This window comes from Anolis sagrei, chromosome 1 (assembly GCF_037176765.1).
Source record: "Anolis sagrei isolate rAnoSag1 chromosome 1, rAnoSag1.mat, whole genome shotgun sequence".
NCBI lineage: Eukaryota > Metazoa > Chordata > Lepidosauria > Squamata > Dactyloidae > Anolis > Anolis sagrei.
The window spans coordinates 117044530-117065426 of NC_090021.1; the positions used below are offsets into that span (position 1 = coordinate 117044530).

General features: G+C 38.8%; 1 protein-coding gene across 3 annotated transcripts in view; it reads left to right on the forward strand.

Moving 5' to 3' along the window:
* Positions 1–20897, forward strand: part of EYS (eyes shut homolog) — a 1026188-nt gene that overhangs the window by 812967 nt on the left and 192324 nt on the right. For all 3 annotated transcript variants that reach the window (XM_067468024.1, XM_060752827.2, XM_067468032.1), the window contains one exon: positions 13608–13828. In XM_067468024.1, the coding sequence (XP_067324125.1) occupies positions 13608–13828 (221 nt within the window). The remainder of the gene's footprint in view (positions 1–13607; positions 13829–20897) is intronic.

Sequence of the window (20897 nt, forward strand, 5' to 3'; positions counted from 1 at the left end):
TATAACCAGATGGGGTGATGGGGCTGTGCATACAGAATGGAAATAATTTATTTTATTTCCTTATTCAATTAATGCCCATCTTTCTCTTGCCAAAGAACCCAAAATAGCTTATGAAACTGAAAATAAAAAGTTGCAAAACAATTGACCTTCAGTTCCATTAAAACACATTGCTGAAAAGAGTTTTAACTATGTTTACTATATAATTTAAAAATACAAAGTAACAAAGTGTTCATCATTTTGAAACCCTTCCCTCCATGTGATTAAAATCTTTTTTAAAAAAAGTGTTGACTTGTTGGTGGAAAGAAAGCAGGGAAGGGCCTAGCTAGCCTTCTCGTGGGAGGGAGTTGCACATTCTGGGAGCAGCCACTGAGAAGGCTCTCTCCTATGTCATCACCAACTACACCTGTGAATGTGGTGACCCCAAGATAAGGCCCAATTCCCAACAATACCGAAAGGCATAAAATGTTAACAGGTATTCATTCTTTTCATCTCAAGAGTGGTGAGAATTTCAAGTATCCTCTAGCTGTCAGACGTGAACTTTGATGAGTCAGACAGCCAAAGAAAGAAAAAGAAAAGAATTGAATTTTGTATCAATTCTATGTAAGACTTTATCAGACAGTGGTCTCCCAAACAACCCAGCACAGTGACTATACATTGTATTTCTGTCCCTAATTTTTCCCAGAGGGAAGAAAAACCAATCTGTAAGAGCTCTATGAAATATAGCCAAAAGGATGAAAGATTCTTTTAAGAATGGATGGAAGATGATATTGTATAATAATAGCCCATGTACCTTTGCCTTTTAAAAAAATCCCTTGCTTTTCATAATAAGAAATGACAAGGAGTGCCTTCAGGCAAACATAGTTCACCTTGGGTGGCAGTATATGGAATGAGAATAGAGGCCAAGTGACATTAAATGGAGTACCAATTGATCAGTTGGCAGATTGCCTAAAAAGAAACTGTTTGAAGTGGTCTGTTGGAATTAAGCAATTTAAAATAATTGTGTCTCTAAATAGATCCATTCACTTTCGATGCATTATTAACACTGGAGTTACTTCATTATCATTTATTCTACAGTCAAAAGTTAAACCAGCTTTTCTGAATCAGATTTAAAAGCTAGGATGTGTAAGTCATTTACACTAAGTCAGAGAAATTGAGAAAATGTTACTGATAGAGAAAGAATTAGTTTTATGCTTTGCACCCTATCATGACCTTCGTGATCCACCCAAAATTACTCCAAATATACAGTTAAATAAGTATGATTCAACCAATTTATTTGTTTGTTGATTTCACCCAAATTTAATTTGTTGTGCAACGAGCTTGGCCATTTTTAAAAGCAGCAAGAAAAATTAAAAGGGTTTAACATTACAGATATATAATTTCAGTAGTAGGTAATTATGTACTTCCTATAGAAGCTGTAGCAGAAAGACCATCATTATCACAGGGTATTAACATTTCAACCACTTCTTGATGAAAGAAACCTATTGAGGGGGATAGCAATATGACATCCTTTCAAATATTTAAACATGGTTATCATGTCATTTCTTAACCTTCTGTTCTCCAGGCTAAACATACCCAGCTCTTTCATAGGGCTTGGCTCCCAGACCTTTCATCAATTTGGACACCCTTCTCTAGACAGCTTGCCAATATTCTTGAATTGCAGAGTCACAACTGGGCACAGTATTCGAGTTGATGCCTGACCAAAGCAGAAGAGAATGGCATTATGACTTCCCTGGATCTTGACACCATACACCTACGGATGCAGCCTAGAATTGCATTGGCTTTTTTTAGGTGCTGGAGTTGAGATATTCATCATATCAAGTATTTGGCACTTGAGTAATTGTGTTGAAAGTGGTTAGACTTTTTTGTCTTGTTTTGTCATTTTGTTGTGCTGATTTTCCCTTTTACTTTTATGAGTTTGTCTTAATGGTGGTCTTGTTTTATTTCAAAACATTGCTTGATTTTAGTAATGCTGATACAATTTAAAAAACAGAGTAAAATGTGGGCTGGCTTTCAGCACTGCAGTTATAGATCTCCAATCCAGATTTACAGAGCTGTAACTCCTCTAACACTACAAACCCTTACTCTAAACCTGTGTAAATGCCACCATGGCTCAACTTCAGAACCAACAAATAGATCAGGGGATTAAGATCCATTCAGCCTTCAATCAGGGCTTGCAATTTCTTGCCACAGCCTTTCTCACTGGTGAGAGGGGCTAGAAAACACCATTCACCTTGTGCCCTGATCAGAAGTTGAACATGCTTTCATCCAATCTGGCTGCTGGGAGTATTTGTCCAGGAAGGATTGCTTATTTATGCATATACAACTAAGTAGCAGATATAAAATATCAGCAGCACCAGATAAATAAATGAGCTCACAAGTAACTGGAAACATGTGATATTTTTTCAGAAATTCTCTGCATGCTTCTTTTTCACTCCTAACAAGAAAATAGTGAAGTCTCAATACTCACCTTTTTGTGGTCTAATTTTGGCCTCTGCTGTTTCACTTTATATGTTATCTCCTCTTTTTAAAAGATTCCATCTGCCTTAAAGAAAAAACCTTGACATGTCATTGAGCAAATGCATCTCTGGCCAACGAAATCCTAGGCTCCAATTTCCAAGGGCACAGGATAAATTAATATGACCAGGTGCTGCACAGCACAGAATGACTAAACCTGCACGGAGAAATCATAATGTATAGCTTTCACTTCACCTTCAGTTGCCCCATTTCTTGCTCCCTGGACTCAAATTACAGTTTTCTCTCTGCTCGTTAGGGTTGCTTTGACAATGCACATGAATATATTCTATTGCTTTGAGAAACTTTCAATCCTCCACAACCATTCCTTTAAATCCATGTTTCCCAACCTTTGGTCCTCCAGATGTTTTGGGCTTCAACTCCCAAAAATTCCAACCAGCTTATCAGCTCTATGGAATAGTGGGAGCTGAAGTCCAAAACACGTGAAGAACCAAAAGTTAAGAAGAACTGTATGAAGACTAGGAATTATGTCACGCTCCAAATTATACTGAATTTCAACTACCAACATTCCTCATCATTGTTTTTTCTTGCTAGGGCTCACTGGAGTTATTTATCCACAACACTTGGAATGCTGAAATCCCCTAAATCTACTTCAACTAGGGTCTCACTCCTTTAATTCTCATGAATTCTGATTTTTTCAGGATGAGTACCCCGAATAATGTGAACAAACATCAACTTCTCCAGAAAGAATTTGGCTGTGTTCACCCCTGATCGTTGTGTTTAACAAGCGCATTATAATGTCCATGTGACATATGAAGGTGAACTTCTGAAGAGAATCTCTGGGTACAAATAGTCATGGAACAATTGAGAAAAGGGGTCTCTTTTCATTGCAGCCCACAGATCCTCTACTGAAGGCAAGCAGCACTCAGAGGTGGTTTTGCCAGGACCTCCCTCTGAAATATAGCCTCCAGTACCTAGTCTTCACTGGTAGTCTCCAAAGCAAGTACTAACCCGGGTTTGTCCTGCTTGGCTGCCAAGATCAGACTCTCTACTGCAAAACAAAAAGTATTTGGAACAGCTTTCTGTCCTATACTAGACAGGACAAAGAGAATTACAAGCCAAGCTATACTTGCCCTATGGGGGCCACACTTATATGGCTCATTAGCTGAATGAAAGATTTTGACAATTATTACTCTCTCTGGATAGGCAGAGTTATCAGGCACAAATGGCTGTAAAAGAAGACTTTTCCTCACCATAAGCTTTAATTAAAATTGCTTAGAAACTTTCAGTATGAAGCAGAAGTTACAAATGTGAAATGTCAGTGTGATCTAAAGTCAATGGAGCTTAATGTCAGGTAACTGTGCCTAGGATAGAAGCCTAAGGCAATTTTTTCCCCAAAAAAAGTTTTAAAGTTGCATACTTTCTAAAAATGCATAATGATGTTTACTATTTATGATTGGAGGTTGAAAACACAGAGGAGCATAGTAATTGTGACTGCTCATCAGTTCCAGTATTAATTGCAAACAGTATTAATTGCAAATAGAAAGAATTGCTTGTTTAACCTCTAAGAGCTATATCAAAATATCTGCATAATAAGTACGTGATCATTCCTTGCATTTGCAAAACTAGAAGGTATTAAGTGAAATTCTGAATATCAGCAAAATACCTGCACTTTCCTGTTGATGTGGTTGTTATTCGCGCTAGATGGCAACAGATGAGAATTTATCCTCTTGTGGGTAAAGTTGAGAGATGGTCATGATATACTGAGCTTCACAGCTGATCATGACCAAGGATTTGATCACCCTATCCACTATTCCATGTATGTCTGGTTATATCTTTAGCCTCTTCTTCTATGTTTGGATGAGTACATTAAAACAGAAGTGGGCACAGGGATGTAGCTATGATGAGGATAAAAATGAGGGAAATAATACAAATCCCCCTAAGAATTCTTTCTTCCCCTCATGAAAATTTCCTTTCATCCCATTATTTCTAGCATTACAGTTAGGGCAGGTAAAGTTAACAATGCAATATGAACACAGTACACCTAAGAATTCTAGATGTGAATGGTGATCAATGTCTTTCAGCAATGCAAGAAATTTAGGAGGAAAATTTCATTAGAGGGCAGAACTCTTGTCCCTATCATGGATACTCTCCTGAGATGGAAAAGTGTGGCCTTCTGGGTGTTGTTGGATTTCAGAAACCATCCACCCTAACCCATAACCAACAAATTCAGGAGGATCCTGTGTTCTCTGTTCTTGTCCTAGAAACTTCCCCAAGTAAGATTTTGGTCCCCCAGTGAAAAGCTCCAACAGTCCCCAAATTCCTCAAATTTCTGGCATTGCATTAGCTTAAAATTCAGATGGAAATAAACTGTGGGCATCCAAAGAACAGAGAAGGCAAGTCACTATGGGAATGCAAATGAAGTATATGTGTTGCAGATGTGGATCGATTCAGTAATTTACTCTCTGCAATGCTAGAAATGTGAAGAATGGAAGATAGTCAGACCTCCATATCCACAGATTCTGCATCCATGGATTCTACCATCTACATCTTGAAAATATTACCCCTCCCCCCAAAAAATCTAAACAGCAAATCTTGATTTTGCCATTCCATACAAGGGGTACTATTTTACTATGGAGTATATAATGGAACTTGAATATCCACAGATTTTGGCATTTGTGGGGATCAACAACACCACAGCAAATTTTGGTATATAATTTCTGAAGGGGTGAATTCCTTCATGAAACTCCCTGTACAATCCTGACAGTGCCTAGCTGTATGGCTTCTCTTGAAGAATATGCACTCTTAGCACAAGAGTGCAGGTTCTTACAGAATCATTTAAACATTATCTGAACTATGAAGGAGCTTCTTAAAGAAAATTAAGTCTCATGAGCTTTAAGGGCCTTTGAGATTCCTTTGTGATGGAAGATATGAGACATTTCACCTAACTAATCAGAGACTTTTAAGAAATAGTGCACTGGCCACACATATTCCTGAGGTTCATGAAATGCTATCTAAGATACATTCACAAAACAATCACTGGAACACAAATCTGACAGCACATATTACAAACGTCTGGTAGATGTGGGTATGGGGGAAAATTGTTTTCAGGGCACAGAATTCATACTGCCCCCCCCCCCCCCCCAATAGCTACATTCCTATCTTTGGGCTAGTTTACTTGTGCGGTATTGAGGACACAAGTGATATGTCCAAAAAAAATCCTTGACCTACATTTTAACACAGCCCTCTTACAATATTCTTCTTTAATTTATTTATCTCCATAGCTCATGACATTTTTTGATAGCTGTATGGGAACATATATATCTTGAGACATTTGTACTAAAACTCTTACATATCTATTTCTACAAGAAAAGTAAAACCTCTGCCTCTTAAGAGCACTTGAAAGATATTTGCCCTACATTTTCTACGTGTGATTATATGAAGGAAAAAAGCCCTTTGTTGTCACTGTCAGGCTAAACATTGAGAGATGAGGTTACTATTCTGTACCGTATCTTATACTGTAACAGGGTGATCAGCAGTGTTATTTACAGCAATAGACTGGCTATGATTGATGAACCTGCTGCAATCTACCTACCTGGAAAAAAATTCTGTAGCATGCATTAATTTTCTTCCCAATCGCTGTAGGACTATTTGCCAGAGTTTCTTACATAAATTTTATGCCGGTTACAGGAGCCAAATTTCCAGCAGCTACAAACACAGATTACAAGCATCTGTTCATGTGATTACAAATTTGATATAAAGTGTCTTTTCTTCCCTGTTTTATGAGTAATTCCCAGAGAAGCTCTGTAGAATGCAAAAACTATGCATTCCTTTTGGATAAGGCTGTTATGTGTCACTCCGCAAGACAGGGTGAGCTCCCGTCTATCAGCCCCATCTTCCCATGCGGGAATATGAGAGAAGCCTCCCACAGGATGGTAACAATCCAGGCATCCCCTGGGCAATGTCCTTGCAGACGGCCAGTTCTCACACACCAGAAGTGACTTGCAGTATATTCTCAATTTGCTTGTGACACAATAAAAAATATTCTAGTAGTGGACATTAAAAATATGGACAGATTAACCTTTTTGCTCGAGAAAAACAATGGCAGAGGCAAAACATAGACAGACTGGTCTATAGCTGAAGAATATATTCAGAGAAACTACGGATAATATAGATTCAACAACTTAACTTACCAAGAGGGAAAGGACAACTTTGTTAATCAATAAGAAACTATAGAAAATGATGTGAGGAAGATGAATGGCAGTCAAGAACACCCCCCCCCCCTTTTAGTCTGCTTTTATACATCCCTAAACGGCCAAACATTTTTTTTAATTTTAAGAAATGGGAAGAAGTTATGACTGATGACTGATTTCATTTTTTTAAAAATCTTAAGGGTCTAATTTTAGGTTTAGGGTGGTCTCATTGTAGCCATCATATCAATCTAAACATATTCTCATAGTCACAGCATTAAAACAAAACAAAGATCCAAAAATTCAGCTTAAAGTAAATATCCAACACTAGTGTTTGTGTAGGTGAAGAACACCTATTACCGTTATGAACTCTCCCAATCTCTTTGTGTCTTCCACCTGCTTGGCATTTTGGGAATTTTCCGGTGGTCTTTAAAATTATTCTCCCAAAAGATCCAGGAGGCAGCCTTCAATAATATCTTATCTGTTTTATAAAAAAATAAAACACCTGCTTTCAGCATTTCAGAGCATTGCTGCTTTTCATTTGAGGGGGAAAAACTGTAAAGGAGATTCAGAAAAATCCAAATGTATTAAAACCAGCCTGAAAAGCATAAAACAACAAAATGAATAAAATCCATTAAAAGCAGGAAAATAATTAGGTTCTCACTATCACTAGTGCTTTCTGTGCAAGGAGGATGAATAAAGACTGGTGATGTGACTCCAGTTGTGTGGGCATGTGTGTCTCTGCCTCCTTCCAGCAAACCCAGTTACAACACATACGCAGTGTTGGGATAACAAAAGGCCACAACTTGTTTATTGCTTACAAAACAGAACCATGGTTGGCTGATGTGCATGGGTCCTGGATCAGGGGTCAGACAGTCCACTGCTGACCGATATCACTTAACCATGCCAGGGAGTATTGCTGTTACCAACTGGCACAATACTGGGACACGGTTACCATCGTACCCCTGTTAAACCACCAGAAGCTCCCCCCTCCAATTGGGGAGGGGGGGGAGAATAAGCAAGCCAGATCCACACACCTACAATTAGTGACAAATGAACAAAACTCAGTGGAAATCCTCGAACAGATAAACTCATATGAAAGTTGGGTGGGATGGGACATCTGAAGGCGTGCTGCCCATAAGTGATGTGATGTGACCTTAAGAAGGCTGCCCGGAGCTCAGGGGGCATCTGGCCCCAGCCAGTTGGGGGGGGGGGGGCAAAGAGGGCCACTGCTGATTGGCCAGCTGCCTGGCTGGTGGGAAACTCTCCTGTCTCACAATGAGGGCTTCTGGGAAGGAGAAGCCCACCCTCTTTTCATCGGCACCACGGTAGGTGGGAGGATGCCTGCCCCACAACCCCTCTGCCTGGTAAGTCGGGTGGAGCATTAGTTGGAACTACCTAAAAACTGCCTGCTTTGTTGAAGGCTTTCATGGACAGGATCACTGGGTTGCAGTGAGGTTTTTAAGCTCTATGGCGATGTTAAGAATGCTGCTCTAACATGGCCATACAGCCTGAAAAACTCACAGCAAATCTCTTGGAATATTTGGTGATAAGACCAGTGTTTACTGGTTTTGGAAGGAAAGCTCTCCTAGGCATCAACTCCCTGTAGAATATTATAGGCTAAAAGTTTTAAAAGCAAATAACAAGAGTAGGTCCAAGACAAAAAATCAGATTGAGGACAGGTTGATTTTGAAGCAAAAACATTTTTAAAAGATAGCAGTACATACTCAACTGTGTTCAGTGGAGGTTGTTTCTCAAAGGAAAAGGAAGGAGAAGAAGGTTATTGTATCTTTAATACTTGTATGGAAGCTTGTGATGAAATTCCTGCTGAATTTCTGTTTTCCGCACAAGTATAGGTTGATTATTCCTTGTTCAAAATGTTTGGGTCTAGAAGTGTTTTGGATTTCAGGGTACCCGCCCCCCTCCCCACAGATTTTAGAATATTTGAATATACATTATAATATATCTTGGAGATATGTAATTTATACATCTAGCATAAAGGTAATTTTGCAATAATTTTGTGCATGAGCTTTTGGTACTGAAGAATGTTATAAATGTCAGAAGAGACTAGTGGTCAAAGAAGGAGGACTAATCAGTATTATTTGTTGATTATTTTTGCAATCTTGCTAAAAGTTAAATGAAGCTTTATTTGACACGATTCCACTCTGTCTTACAGATGTCCCAACATCTCTGTTACTAAATGCCTTTAAAATGTTTCCTAGCTCTTTATTCAAATAAGCATTTTAGTTAAACAGTTTAGAATCAGGAGTATTACTTATTTATAACAGTTGAAATGAATTCTGAAGGCATTTCCAGATGTTTGCTTCATTAATGAGCTTGCACAAGCGTTTTCCTTTGGTAAAGAAAGAAACAAAGGAAAAGCTAGAAGTAAAAGTTGATATAACAGCAGTTGAGGTAGAAAAGCTCTAAAGAGCAGTATCCATATGTTGCCATGTGAGGGGGAAAAATCGGCAACCCAAGACTAGCTTCCTATTCAAAATAGTTTCCTTTAGGCTCACAGTAGCAGGACTGAGAAAGTTTACCTTTAAGTAAAGTATCATAAGAGCAATGTTGCTTTTAATTGAATATTTGTTTAAAATCTTTTAAAAGTATGTATCTGTTTTTAATATAATTAATTTGATTTGCTTTTAATGTTGACCTTTGTATGTTTTTAATTGTCATCTTTAATGTGTTTGCTGTTGTTCATTCGTTCAGTTGTTTTCAACTCTTTGTGACCTCATGGACCAGTCCACGCCAGAGCTCCCTGTTGGCCATCACCACCCCCAGCTCCTTCAAGGTCAATACAGTCACTTCAAGGACTGTCCATCCATCTTGCCCTTGGTCGGACCCTCTTCCTTTCTCCTTTCATTTTCCCCAGCATAATTGTCTTCTCTAAGCTTTCCTTTCTTCTCATGATGTGGCCAAAGTACTTCATCTTGGCCTCTACTATCCTTCCCTCCAATGAGCAGTCAGGCTTTATTTCCTGAAGTATGGACTGGTTGGATCTTCTCGCTGTTTCCTCCAACACCACAGTTTCCTCCAACACCACAGTTCAAAAGCATCTATCTTCCTTCGCTCAGCCTTCCCTATGGTCCATCTCTCACATCCATAGGTGACTATGGGGAATACCATTGCTTTAACTATGTAGATCTTCATTGCCAGTGTGATGTCTCTACTCTTCACTATTTTATCAAGAATTGGACATTGCTCTCCTCCCAAGAAGTAAGCATCTCTTGATTTCCTGGCTGCAGTCTGCATATGCAGTAATCTTTGCACCTAGAAATACAAAGTCTGTCACTGCCTCCACGTTTTCTCCGTCTATTTCCCAGTTACCAATCATTCTTGTTGCTATAATCTTGGGTTTTTTTATGTTTAGCTGCAACCAGCTTTTGCACTTTCATCTTTCACCTTGATTAGAAGGCTCCTTGGCTCCTCCTTGCTTTCGGCCATCAAAGTGGTATCATCTGCATATCTAAGGTTGTTAACATTTCTTCCAGCAATGTTTACCCCAGCCTTGCATTCGTCAAGCCCCGCACAGTGCATGATGTGTTCTGCATTCAAGTTGAATAGGCTGGGTGAGAGTATACAACCCTGCTATATGCCTTTCCCAATCTTGAACCAATCTGTTGTTCCATGGTCAGTTCTTACTGTTGCTACTTGGTCCTTATACAGATTCCTCAGGTGATAAGGTGATTTGGTATGCCCATATATAACGAAATCATCATTCTATCCTGGAGATTATATTTTCCCTAATATATCCCACCGGCTGGCGCCACTTTAAAGGATCCTAAACTGAGATCTCAAAATGAATCTCGCTGCTGGACACGAATTATATGGAATATATTTCTTGGCATGGAGCGTTTAGATGATTGTTGAGGTAACGTGTATAGACTGATAGAGTTGCTGCCGCCACCCAAAGAAATTTGGGAAACTAAAGATGCTGTCCCTGAGGTAAATTCTTCCCTACCCACCAGCTCTCCCTCTGGCTTCCTGAAAATGACTGAGTGGTAAAGATGTTGAAAATCACTGGAATTATTCTTAATGAATGAATCACTGCTGAGGCTGCTTAAACGTTGAACTAGAGAAATGTTTATTAATATATTTGAACAAACAACTAACTTCTTCAGCGAGGCACACAAGCTTAGATGGTTACAGAGGCACACTATTCTTAAATGGTTTCTTAAATAGGTTTCTTAACTTAAACGTGAGCAAGATCCCTCACTCTACCCTGATACTGTAGCAGTGAGTTCCTCAGACAAACCTAACCCAGTTGTCCCCAGAGTAAATAGCTTCACTCTAGACAGAGTTCTCTCACAGCTAAACTACTCTGACCCCAGAGAGCAGAACCACTTGTGTCCTAAATCCAACACAAGCACACAGGTGTCTACTTTGACCCTCCTGGCCAAATAAATGTAGAATAACCTGCCCCAAATGCCCTCTCACAGTAAAAAATCTTTGCTCACCAAAAATCCGCCTCTCACTCCCTTCAAAGCCAAAATCCACCCCCTCTTTGTGACAAGCTGACAGCTTTTCCCTCTCTTGGCTAAAACTCCTCCCATCCTGCCTTAACCAATCCAGAGAGAGCTCCAGCTCCTCCCCTGTTCTACTCTAACACTCCCAAGATGTCTGCTTTCCTGGTTTACCCTCTCAAAATGGAGGCCTGCTTACTTACAACTTAGGCTCCTGCTTTGGCCTATGAGGTAAGGATCATGACACCATACCACCAACAACTTGCCACAATTTATTATGATCCATACAGTCAAAGGCTTTATAATAGTCAATAAAACAGATATGTAAAAAGGTGTGTAAGCCACCTTAAGTCTCAATCTTGGGGGAAAGACATGATATAAATGATGATGATGATGGCTGGATGGTTTTGAAATTGTGCATTTGTGACTGCTTTGTATTCAAGATCTCTACATGCCCTCATTTAGAGGGTAATTTAATTTGTATACATTTTTAGTGATGTGAGATTCTTTGTATATTTATTTTAATTTTTTAAGCTGTGTTGAATCCCAAGGTTGGAGAAAACGATAGAAAGAAAGCAAGAAAGACAAAGAAAGATACACAGAACATTTTTGTGTCTGTGGCACATTATATTTGTCTCTCTAACAGAAGGTCATTATTTTGTAAAATAACCATGGATGCTTGTATGTAAAAAAAAAAAAAAAAGGAAACACTACTTCTTGTCCATAATACAAATAAATGGGGGCTGCTTTTCACTGTGGTTTTTTTCAAGGTCAGAATCTCCAGAAGACATCTCTATGCATGCAAGAGCTCCATGTGTTTCACTTCGATAAGGCCAGCTTAGAGCTATTATATATTTTTGTTAGCTCTCCTACTCGTGTTTGTTATAATGTCTTCATAATCAACAACAGATTATATGTGCATGCATAAAAATACACACTGGAAATATGGTAGTTATAATGTAGCTGCATTTTCAATGTATATTTTCAAAGACAATGGTAATCCTGGAGTGCTGTTAAGGCAACCCGGTTTTGCTTTTGGGATTCAGGGGAAAAGCCAAAAATCACTACAGTATCCCATTTCACTGAAAATAACTGAACATATAAAAACTGGCAGGGATGGTCCTTATGGATGATAACATATACAACTGCAAGCATTAATTTAAAAACTGATCATCATATGCAAACCATTTACATTCGTCATGGCTAAGCTAGGACGCGGTTAGAGAGTCTGTGCCTCGAAAGCATAAGCTAAACCAGACAGTACAGAACAGGAAAGCCAAATCATCAGGTTGAAGACAAGCCACAGAGGTTTATTGCAATTCGGCCAAAAAGGATGCAAGTACAAGCAATTTGCATCAAAAGGTACAAGCATAAATATACCAGAAATGCAAGACATCTTATACAGCCATTTAAATCTCCTGCTCCCTTTCCTGATTGGCTAAGAAAAGAGATGGCAAGGATCTTTGTCGGGATTGGCTGGGGATTCCCTTGATGTCACCACCAGTAGGTGAGAATTCCCAGAGCAGGAGAAATGGCAGCCGAGGATTGGTTTGTGCAGGTAGCCAATCAACTGCAGAGACACCTCCTGGGAGGACACAGTCTGTGAGGAAGCAATGGCACACATATGTTAATGAGATTTTGATTAGCTCAAACATGCAATTCCATGCAAAACAAAAATATGGAGCTCAGAAGACAAAAGTACAAGAGCTCAAGAGACAAAGGTGCTAATCTTAGGCAATCAAGGGTTTGGCTGTCAGTATAGAAAATTAATGAATGCACTACTTTAAGCCCCCTCTTCTGTAGGTAGCGGCAGACTCTCAGCCTCAGGTTAAATGGACAAACATATTGAGCTTATCTGGCTGATAAAGAAGGCCACCTATTTTTGCATAAACACTATGAATCTGATAATTATCTGTCTTGGGAAATAGCTAGAGGTATTTGGCAACATCCCTGTTACCAGGGGACTATGCCACCAAGGTGACAGGAAAGTGGCTGCCTTCCAGATATCTTTTGATACATATAAGAAACAATGTATTGTTGAAGGCTTATATAAGAAACAGTTTACACACTTCATATAATAAATTGATACAGGAAACGGACTGAAAGACAAGTTGCACATAAATCATCTAATTGATGCAATGTATAAAGGGCTAAGGCACGATATAGCTCATGAGGTACAGCTGATGCTAGATCCATTCCAGATCTTCTAAAAGTTTCAAACTTGTGCAACTCTAGATCTCCGGAAAAGGTTTCTCTGGATGGAGAGATTGGATGAAACCAAAGGTCTATCTAGTGAAGATTCCTGTTTGCTACACTGTCTCTGCTACATGCTTCTTGAAAGTTCTGCAAGAGGGACTGAAGTTTGTAATCATCCTCCTAGAAATTACTATGATGTTCTCTCTGAACTCGAATCTTATTTGTAGTGGTGCCTATATTTCATGAAAGTACATAAAATGGAAATAATTGTGCCCCACAGATTTCCTGCGTCTAATGGAACATCTGGAATAGTCCTGGGCACTGTTTCTGCAGTATCTGAAGCACTCAAGTCCCCACCTGTTCACCCAGCATTATCACTCCTCTGTCAAGAGAACTTGTGCCAGAATGGAGGAACTTGCCATCAAATGAATCTTTGGGGTGGAGTGACCTCATTTCGGTGTGACTGCCCTCTTCATTTCACTGGTCGTTTTTGTGAAAAAGGTAACCATTCCATTCTTCACATTTCACTACTTGTTTCAGCTTTGGAAGGTTTGTAGTTCTTTATTGATTTGATTCTTGTTAATTAAAAGAAGGGGTGAAATAAGTTGGTTAGTTTCCTTGGAAAGAAGGTTGTGAGTGTTGTGCATGTTGATCTGGGCATTGATGAGAACCATTACACCAACACCAGATTTGAGGGTGATCAAGACCAGATGAAACCATCGGTGGAGATGGAGACTTATTAGTGTTTAATGGATGCAGCAGCAAAGAAAACATATTCCTTTTTCTGCAACAACCTATTTCATGTCTTCTAACCATGTGAACATATGTAGAACAGAGTGAACATATGTGAAACATTGCCCACAGTGGAACATGGCCCAAAGTGTGATTACAGGTAAGAGTTTATTGCTGGTTCCCCCTTTTTGGAGGCAAAGAAACTGGAGAAACATAGAGCAAAATCTCCTTCTATCTTGGTCTTATCTCCTGGTATTCTCTACCTGGAGTTGATGAAATCTTCCTTCAGTGGTGCTTATTCTGTATGCAAAATAACATTTTTAGGCCCATTTTAGGTGTGGTGTGTTTCTTCGAATCATGCAGATACTCAACAATCAGAAAAGAAAGGCTTCCCCCCCTCTTCACTTAGTCTCAAAATGGATAATAAGACCTGGTTTGCATAAATGGAAAAAATGACCACATGCAGCATGTTGTAGTATTTCAAAACTGCACAAGGGAATGGCATTGTAGATCTAAAATAGGAGTACACCCAGACTATGCTCTTCTCTCATGTTTTCTACTTTCCTTTTCAATCTTATAAATGCCAGCTCAAAGATCCAAGCCCTCAAAACCAAATGGAAATGATGACCTCAATCTTGTGGAGCATTATGTGGCATAATTCCCAGTTATACAAGCAATTGTACTTTTTATGGGCTTGAATAAGGCATGTATATTCAGGACCCTCTTGTGCACAGTGCCACTTTCAAAGCATGGAAACTCCTTAGAAAAGGCCACTTCTGTTGAAGCCTTATAGTCTGCTGGCATTGAATAGCCAGTATGTGTTGTTAAGGTTATATGATTTCAGAATCCATCTTGGTTCAGACCAAATGGCTATCGTTTTCAATATCCTGTTTCTCACAGCAGCCAAGCAGATTCTTATTAGAAGTTTACAGAGAGCCCATGATATCAATCACTCCCTCCTGCAGTTGTTCTCCAGCTAATGATATTTAATCCTTGTCCAATTCAGATCTCTACTATTGCAATCCCACCCCATGTTCTCATATTTGCTGATCAATCATGAAACTGAATACCACCTCAGACCACTGCTCATCCTTTTGTCCCCATAGTAAGTGTATTTCCCATTCATTTGAGGAATCTGTCTTAACCACTTACTTCCAAAGGAAGTAAACCTTGTATTTGCTTTCATTCCCTGAACATAATGGCTGACATGCAGGATGTGATCATAACCTAGGAGATAACATGAGAGCTAGTCGCTAGAAATATTGTCCAAGGTTTTAAATGTAAAATAAGACAATATGTTCTGCATCTGATGCTGTAGAGATATCTATCTCTTCTTTGTCTTTAATGTATTTTTTCAAGTATGGTTAATTATAACTGTCTAAATTTTCTGCCCATTTTTAGTTACCAGGCATAATTTAATTGCTTTTGAAGTTAAAGTTAATAAAACGCTGAGACTTTTCTGGTGGGAAATAAGTATTATATGGGAAACTGGTCAATATCTGTTGCTGTCTGTATTCTCAGCCATATCACTTTTATTGAATTACTTCCCAGAAACTTCATTTCTTTGATATGTGCAGTACTTGGTTTAAATGACTGTTAGCTTCTAAGGCACATTCTCCTTTTGTTGATGCTGGATAATTTCCATTAGTGTTATTGGGAATTACTAGTGTGTAACAAAATGAAAGAGTGCCCATATTATAATTAAAGCTCTAATATCCTTCTAATAGACTTTCCATTGTATGAAAAAAGTACAGGGCAACCACAGCCAAGAATGCACTTGCCAGATTGTCAATATATTTGAAAGTAATGGAAACCAAGCCTGCAATGCTGATTGAAAGTAGGTCATTATACTCTGTGCAGATCCAATAAATGACTCTGGTCTACAAACGATAGCTTCTAGTTAATGAGCCTCCGATTTCAAAAAAGTAATTATTTTTTAAAATTCCTTTCCCCGTGTTTGTAGTAAATTAAATGGCATTCATGTATTTCAAATTGATGTTAGTGAAGAACTGATCTGTGGGACTGCATTTTATGCATTTGTGTAAACGATACCATTAAATTAAAGAATTGTTGGGCAAAGTGCAATTGAGTATCTGTTGTGGAAAGACAAGGTGTGTTTCACCAACATTTCACCAACATTCCACCAACATCTGCCTTTTCCAAAAGGTGCCCAGAGATCAGCTGAGGGATCATGGACTTGCATCTCAATTCCCAACATTTAAAGAGACCTACCTAAAAGTTCTCTATAAAGAGATAACACTTGCCTGCCACTTCCTTTGCCTTTATATTGACAACTAGGGTAACAGGGAGGCTGGATTTAGCTCTGAGTTCTTTGGCTGCTGAGTTGTAGCCTAGGGTGCACCTAAACTGTAGAATTATTGCAATTTGAAAGTATTTTAACTGCCATGTTTCAATGGTATAGAATCTTGGGAGTTGTAGTTTTACGAGTTCTTTAGCCTTCTCTGTCAAAAAGTGTTGGGGCCTCAAAAAATAACTAAAAAATGCTATGATTCCAAAGCATTGAACCATGGCAGTTAAAGTGCTGTCAAACAGTATTAATTCTACAGCACCCTTAAAGAACCCCTTCATGTTTTAGTAGTGTATTGATTGGGATTTAGATTTTTTTTTTCCCCCACAGCAAGTGATCTATTCATATTTATCACATTTCATGCTTCTGCTGAATATTTTCCCCATTTCTCTGGACAGATATTCCATATTTTAACATGATTTCGGTAGGTGGGAATGGCAAACAGCTAAATTCCAACTGTTATGTTGCTAAACTTGCTATATTATCATGAAATCAAAGTCCTGTCACCTCAAAAGGTGAAAATCTTACCTGTTCTTGTGTGAAATGGTTGGCTATCAAAACCAGCTGAACACTATTCAGCCTACAGCATTAAGCAGGTGCCATCTTTATGTATTTGAGAAGATCTTGAAAGGAAGATAAGAGAAAACATTTAAATAGTATATCCAGCATTTGTAAAAGCATGACACAATATTTGATTAGCTTCCCACAAACAAAGTCAATTTCTGAGAAAATGCAACTACGTCTGCAATTACTAGCACAATATTGTAATTTCCCAATAGAATTTTAGCCGTAGTTTGCTTTGGAGAATAAGCAAAAACACTGTATTTATTCCTATTATGTATTTCATTTAATTATTTTTCTTCAACTCCTCTATTTTAGACACTGAGTTCAATACCTCTGCTTCTTAATTTCCATTCACTTAAAAAGATTCCTGGGACATGAAAACAGTCCCTGTGCTTTTACAACGGAGGCTAAAGAGTGTAATTCAATTATAATAACCTTCTTGTCCTCATCAGTGTTAAATGATTTGGAATTAAATAACATCCTTAGATTATATATATTTTTTGCTTATTGTCTTACACATGGTTAACAGCTTGACCAGTCCCTAGAGGGAGAAGGCATTTGGCCTAAAATGTAGTGCTGCTACTTACTTACATGCACAACATCCTTTTTGCCCTCTCATCTACTTTTTATAAGTCTCATGATAAAAAGCATGAGGGTCAATGATCACAAAATATGTCTGTTTAACTCAAATGACAAAGAAAGGTCCAGAAACGACAGGCTAGCTATCTAATCTCTTAGTGTTTTCATATCAAAGGAAGAATGTACTTCTAACATTTCTGACCCCATGAACATGGTTGTTATCATGTGTACATGGTGGTCCATAACATCAAGTTGGATTTGTGTTGAGGTTGTGAATCAGCGACTGGAAACTGCATCCACCCGTGACTACCTTTGTTTAATACAAATACATCCAGATTTGTCTCTGCTTCCTGTGTTAGTGAGTGACGAGCTGCTTTATTGAAACCATTTTGCCCCTTGAAATATGAGTCAGGATCTACCAGGGAGTTTATTGCTATTCTTGTCAACTTCCCTGCATTGAATAGAAATCTCTAGTTGTGTAATGCATAAGGGAAATGCATGATCCGAGCAGTCTAGTGGTCTTGCGTTGGATTGTTTCTTCTATTGCAAAATGCAGCCAGGGAAAACCTTGTTTTTAGAGTGTACTTCCTAGTTTAAAATTCATGTGCCTCTTTGTACGTACAAAAGAGAGTTCCGGTGAGAATGTTAGGAGCCTGGACTTCTACCTTGACATGGTGTTTCTATGTCTGGGATGTTTTTCTTTACCAATGGAAGATCATTCAAACAATAATGGCAAAGAAATCTTTCTTCTCTGTCAACGTTGAATCCACAGTGAGCAGTGTCAAAATGAGTAGTCCTCTTAAGCCCAGGCTACCAATAGGCTCTGTCTTCTTGCTTTAACAAATTTATGATATATTTTAGGGCAAAGCTGCATGCATCCATTCCAAATTTGACAAGTCAATGGAAATTGTCTGGGTACAGTCTTGTTGGAATCTATTAGTCAGTTATAGCCCACGTGAAATAGATTGAATGCTTCTAGCATATAGGATTATTCTCTTTAACTTTGTCCATCCTGTCTGATAAGACCTAATAGATAGTATACTTAAAAGGGTCTGACTGGACTAATGTTGAGAGTAATCATGTGTTTGAAATGGTATGATGCAGCTACTCCTTAAGAGGCCATCTTTGGGCATTTTGATACAGCAAGTATAAAGTTACAAATATTCTCAGCATAGGCACCAGGGCTAGTCCATGAGGTCATGAAGAGTTGGAAGCGACTGAACAAATAAACAACAAAGTCACCAGATCCCATCTGATCTTGGAAGCTAAGCACAATGTACCTGGATGGGAGATTATGAATGAATACTGGGTGCTGTGGACTATATTTCAGAGGAGGAAACTGGAGAAACCACCTCTGAGTATTCCTATGAAATCTAGTCAACAGGTAACTTGAAAGTATGTAGGCACACATAGGGATAAAGACCATGCATGAGATTGTAGTGGATGAAGCAGAATTATTGAGACCCATTTCAGTCTGGTTTAAGTCCTAGATTCAAGGTTGAAACCATTTTGGCTAACTTACTTTTTGCCATTTATCAAGAGAACGATATGGGAGTCTTGGTCTCCCTGGATCTCTAAGTGGCATTGACCATAATGTCTTCTACAGCAACTGTGAGTTTGGAGTTGGAAGCACTATATTGCACAAAAGTTGCAATCGTGGATCTCAATTTAGCTTCATGTCACATTTTCTGTGGGGTTCCATAGGGTTCCAGTCTACCCTCATGTCATTTAATATCTATGTGAAACAATTCCTATGCTATGTTTACTGTTAACAGTTTGAAAAATGATTACCTCACCAAAATCATGTATTTTCTTATGTTGAGTACTACCTTTGCCCCCTTGGAATTATTGTGTTGTTGATTAAAACACTAAGTCTCAATCTTATTAAATGGTATAATCCAACCAAGGACAAACAAAGACAAAGTAACCTCAATGCACTGAACCAAGCATTCTCTGAGATGAATCCATTACAGCATATGACTTGTGCAAGCCCCTCTTCTCCATTTTAAATAAGATGTGATGAGCTAAAATAGTTTACCTATGCAGTATTCGCCACACAGCTGGCTTCCACCTAAAAGTTAGAAAGAACTGCTGGATGGTTAGGGCTGTTCAACAGTAGAATATGCTGCCTCCTAGTATGATGGAGTCTCTTTCCCTGGAGGTTTTTAAAAAGAGGATGAATGGCCATCTGTTGGGAGTGCTTTGATTATGTATTCCTGCATGGCAGGGGGTTGGATTGGATGCCCCCTGTGGTCTCTTTCAACTCTTTAATTCTATGATTCCAAGTTAAAACCAAGCCCTTGGCTGCTGTGGACATTTTCAGGCTATTCTCATCATATTAGTGCTCTACAGAACATTCTGGTTCAAGCAAGACATCTGCCAAGTGAAATGGCACACAAGTGAGTAGTTATAGGCCATCCACTCATATGTAAATAGGCACTAGTTGGTTTGAATATGAAACAATTTCCCCCTTATGAAACTGTCTTAATTTATACTTCTCATTGTCCCACCTACTCCCTTCATTTTTGTCCCAGTCCTCCAATACAGAGAACATAATGCCATGCATGCTTTCTGTAAGATGGCTGGATAGAGGCAGATGGCTCACTGCTACAGTAAAGTTCAGCATAACAGCTTTAGAATAGCAGTGCTTGGTGCTGGAGGGGGAAGCAGACGTCTGTGGTTATTAATTGTGGGATTAACATTTTTAAATCGGCTCAAAGTTTTTAGGATATTATAATTCCCTCCCATATATAGTTCCGAAAAGACTGCTAAATGTCATGCAATAAAATCAGAAGAAACATTTTGTTTAAAATACTGTCATATGTGTGTAATGGAAATCTTTCACTACTTTTTGTCTTTCTTTCTTGGATATCAAGCTTTAAGAATTATTGGTATGAAGTACTTTAAAGCAAGAGGTGGAATGCCACATTCTCCAGATATTTCTGGATGCATGTTCCTATCTCCCCTAACTCACATAACCAGTGTTAAGGATGATGGCCACCACTGCAATCTAAAAATATCTGCAATGTTCCCCATACTCTAAGAGAAGATAAACAGCAAAAGAAGGGGTGATAAAAAGCTATCCACAACAGATAACTTCAGATACCCCACTCTGAAATAAAGAATGGAGATTGTCCTCTAATCAGAAGTCCAAGAACTGAACCAAGAAAGGGCATCCTCATTCCCATGACTGCTTGTCCCTGAGTGTTTCAACAAGTAGTAGTAAGAGGAAATACCTTTATTCCCATATTATGTTCACCAAGAGCATGTCCCCAGATCCAGGGTTCCCACTGTGTTTATCCTCCAACCGTTGTAGAACTGAACTCCCATAGCCCTTTGATACTAGCTTTGCTGTCTGTAGATTCTAGGAGTTGAAGTCCAAAACAT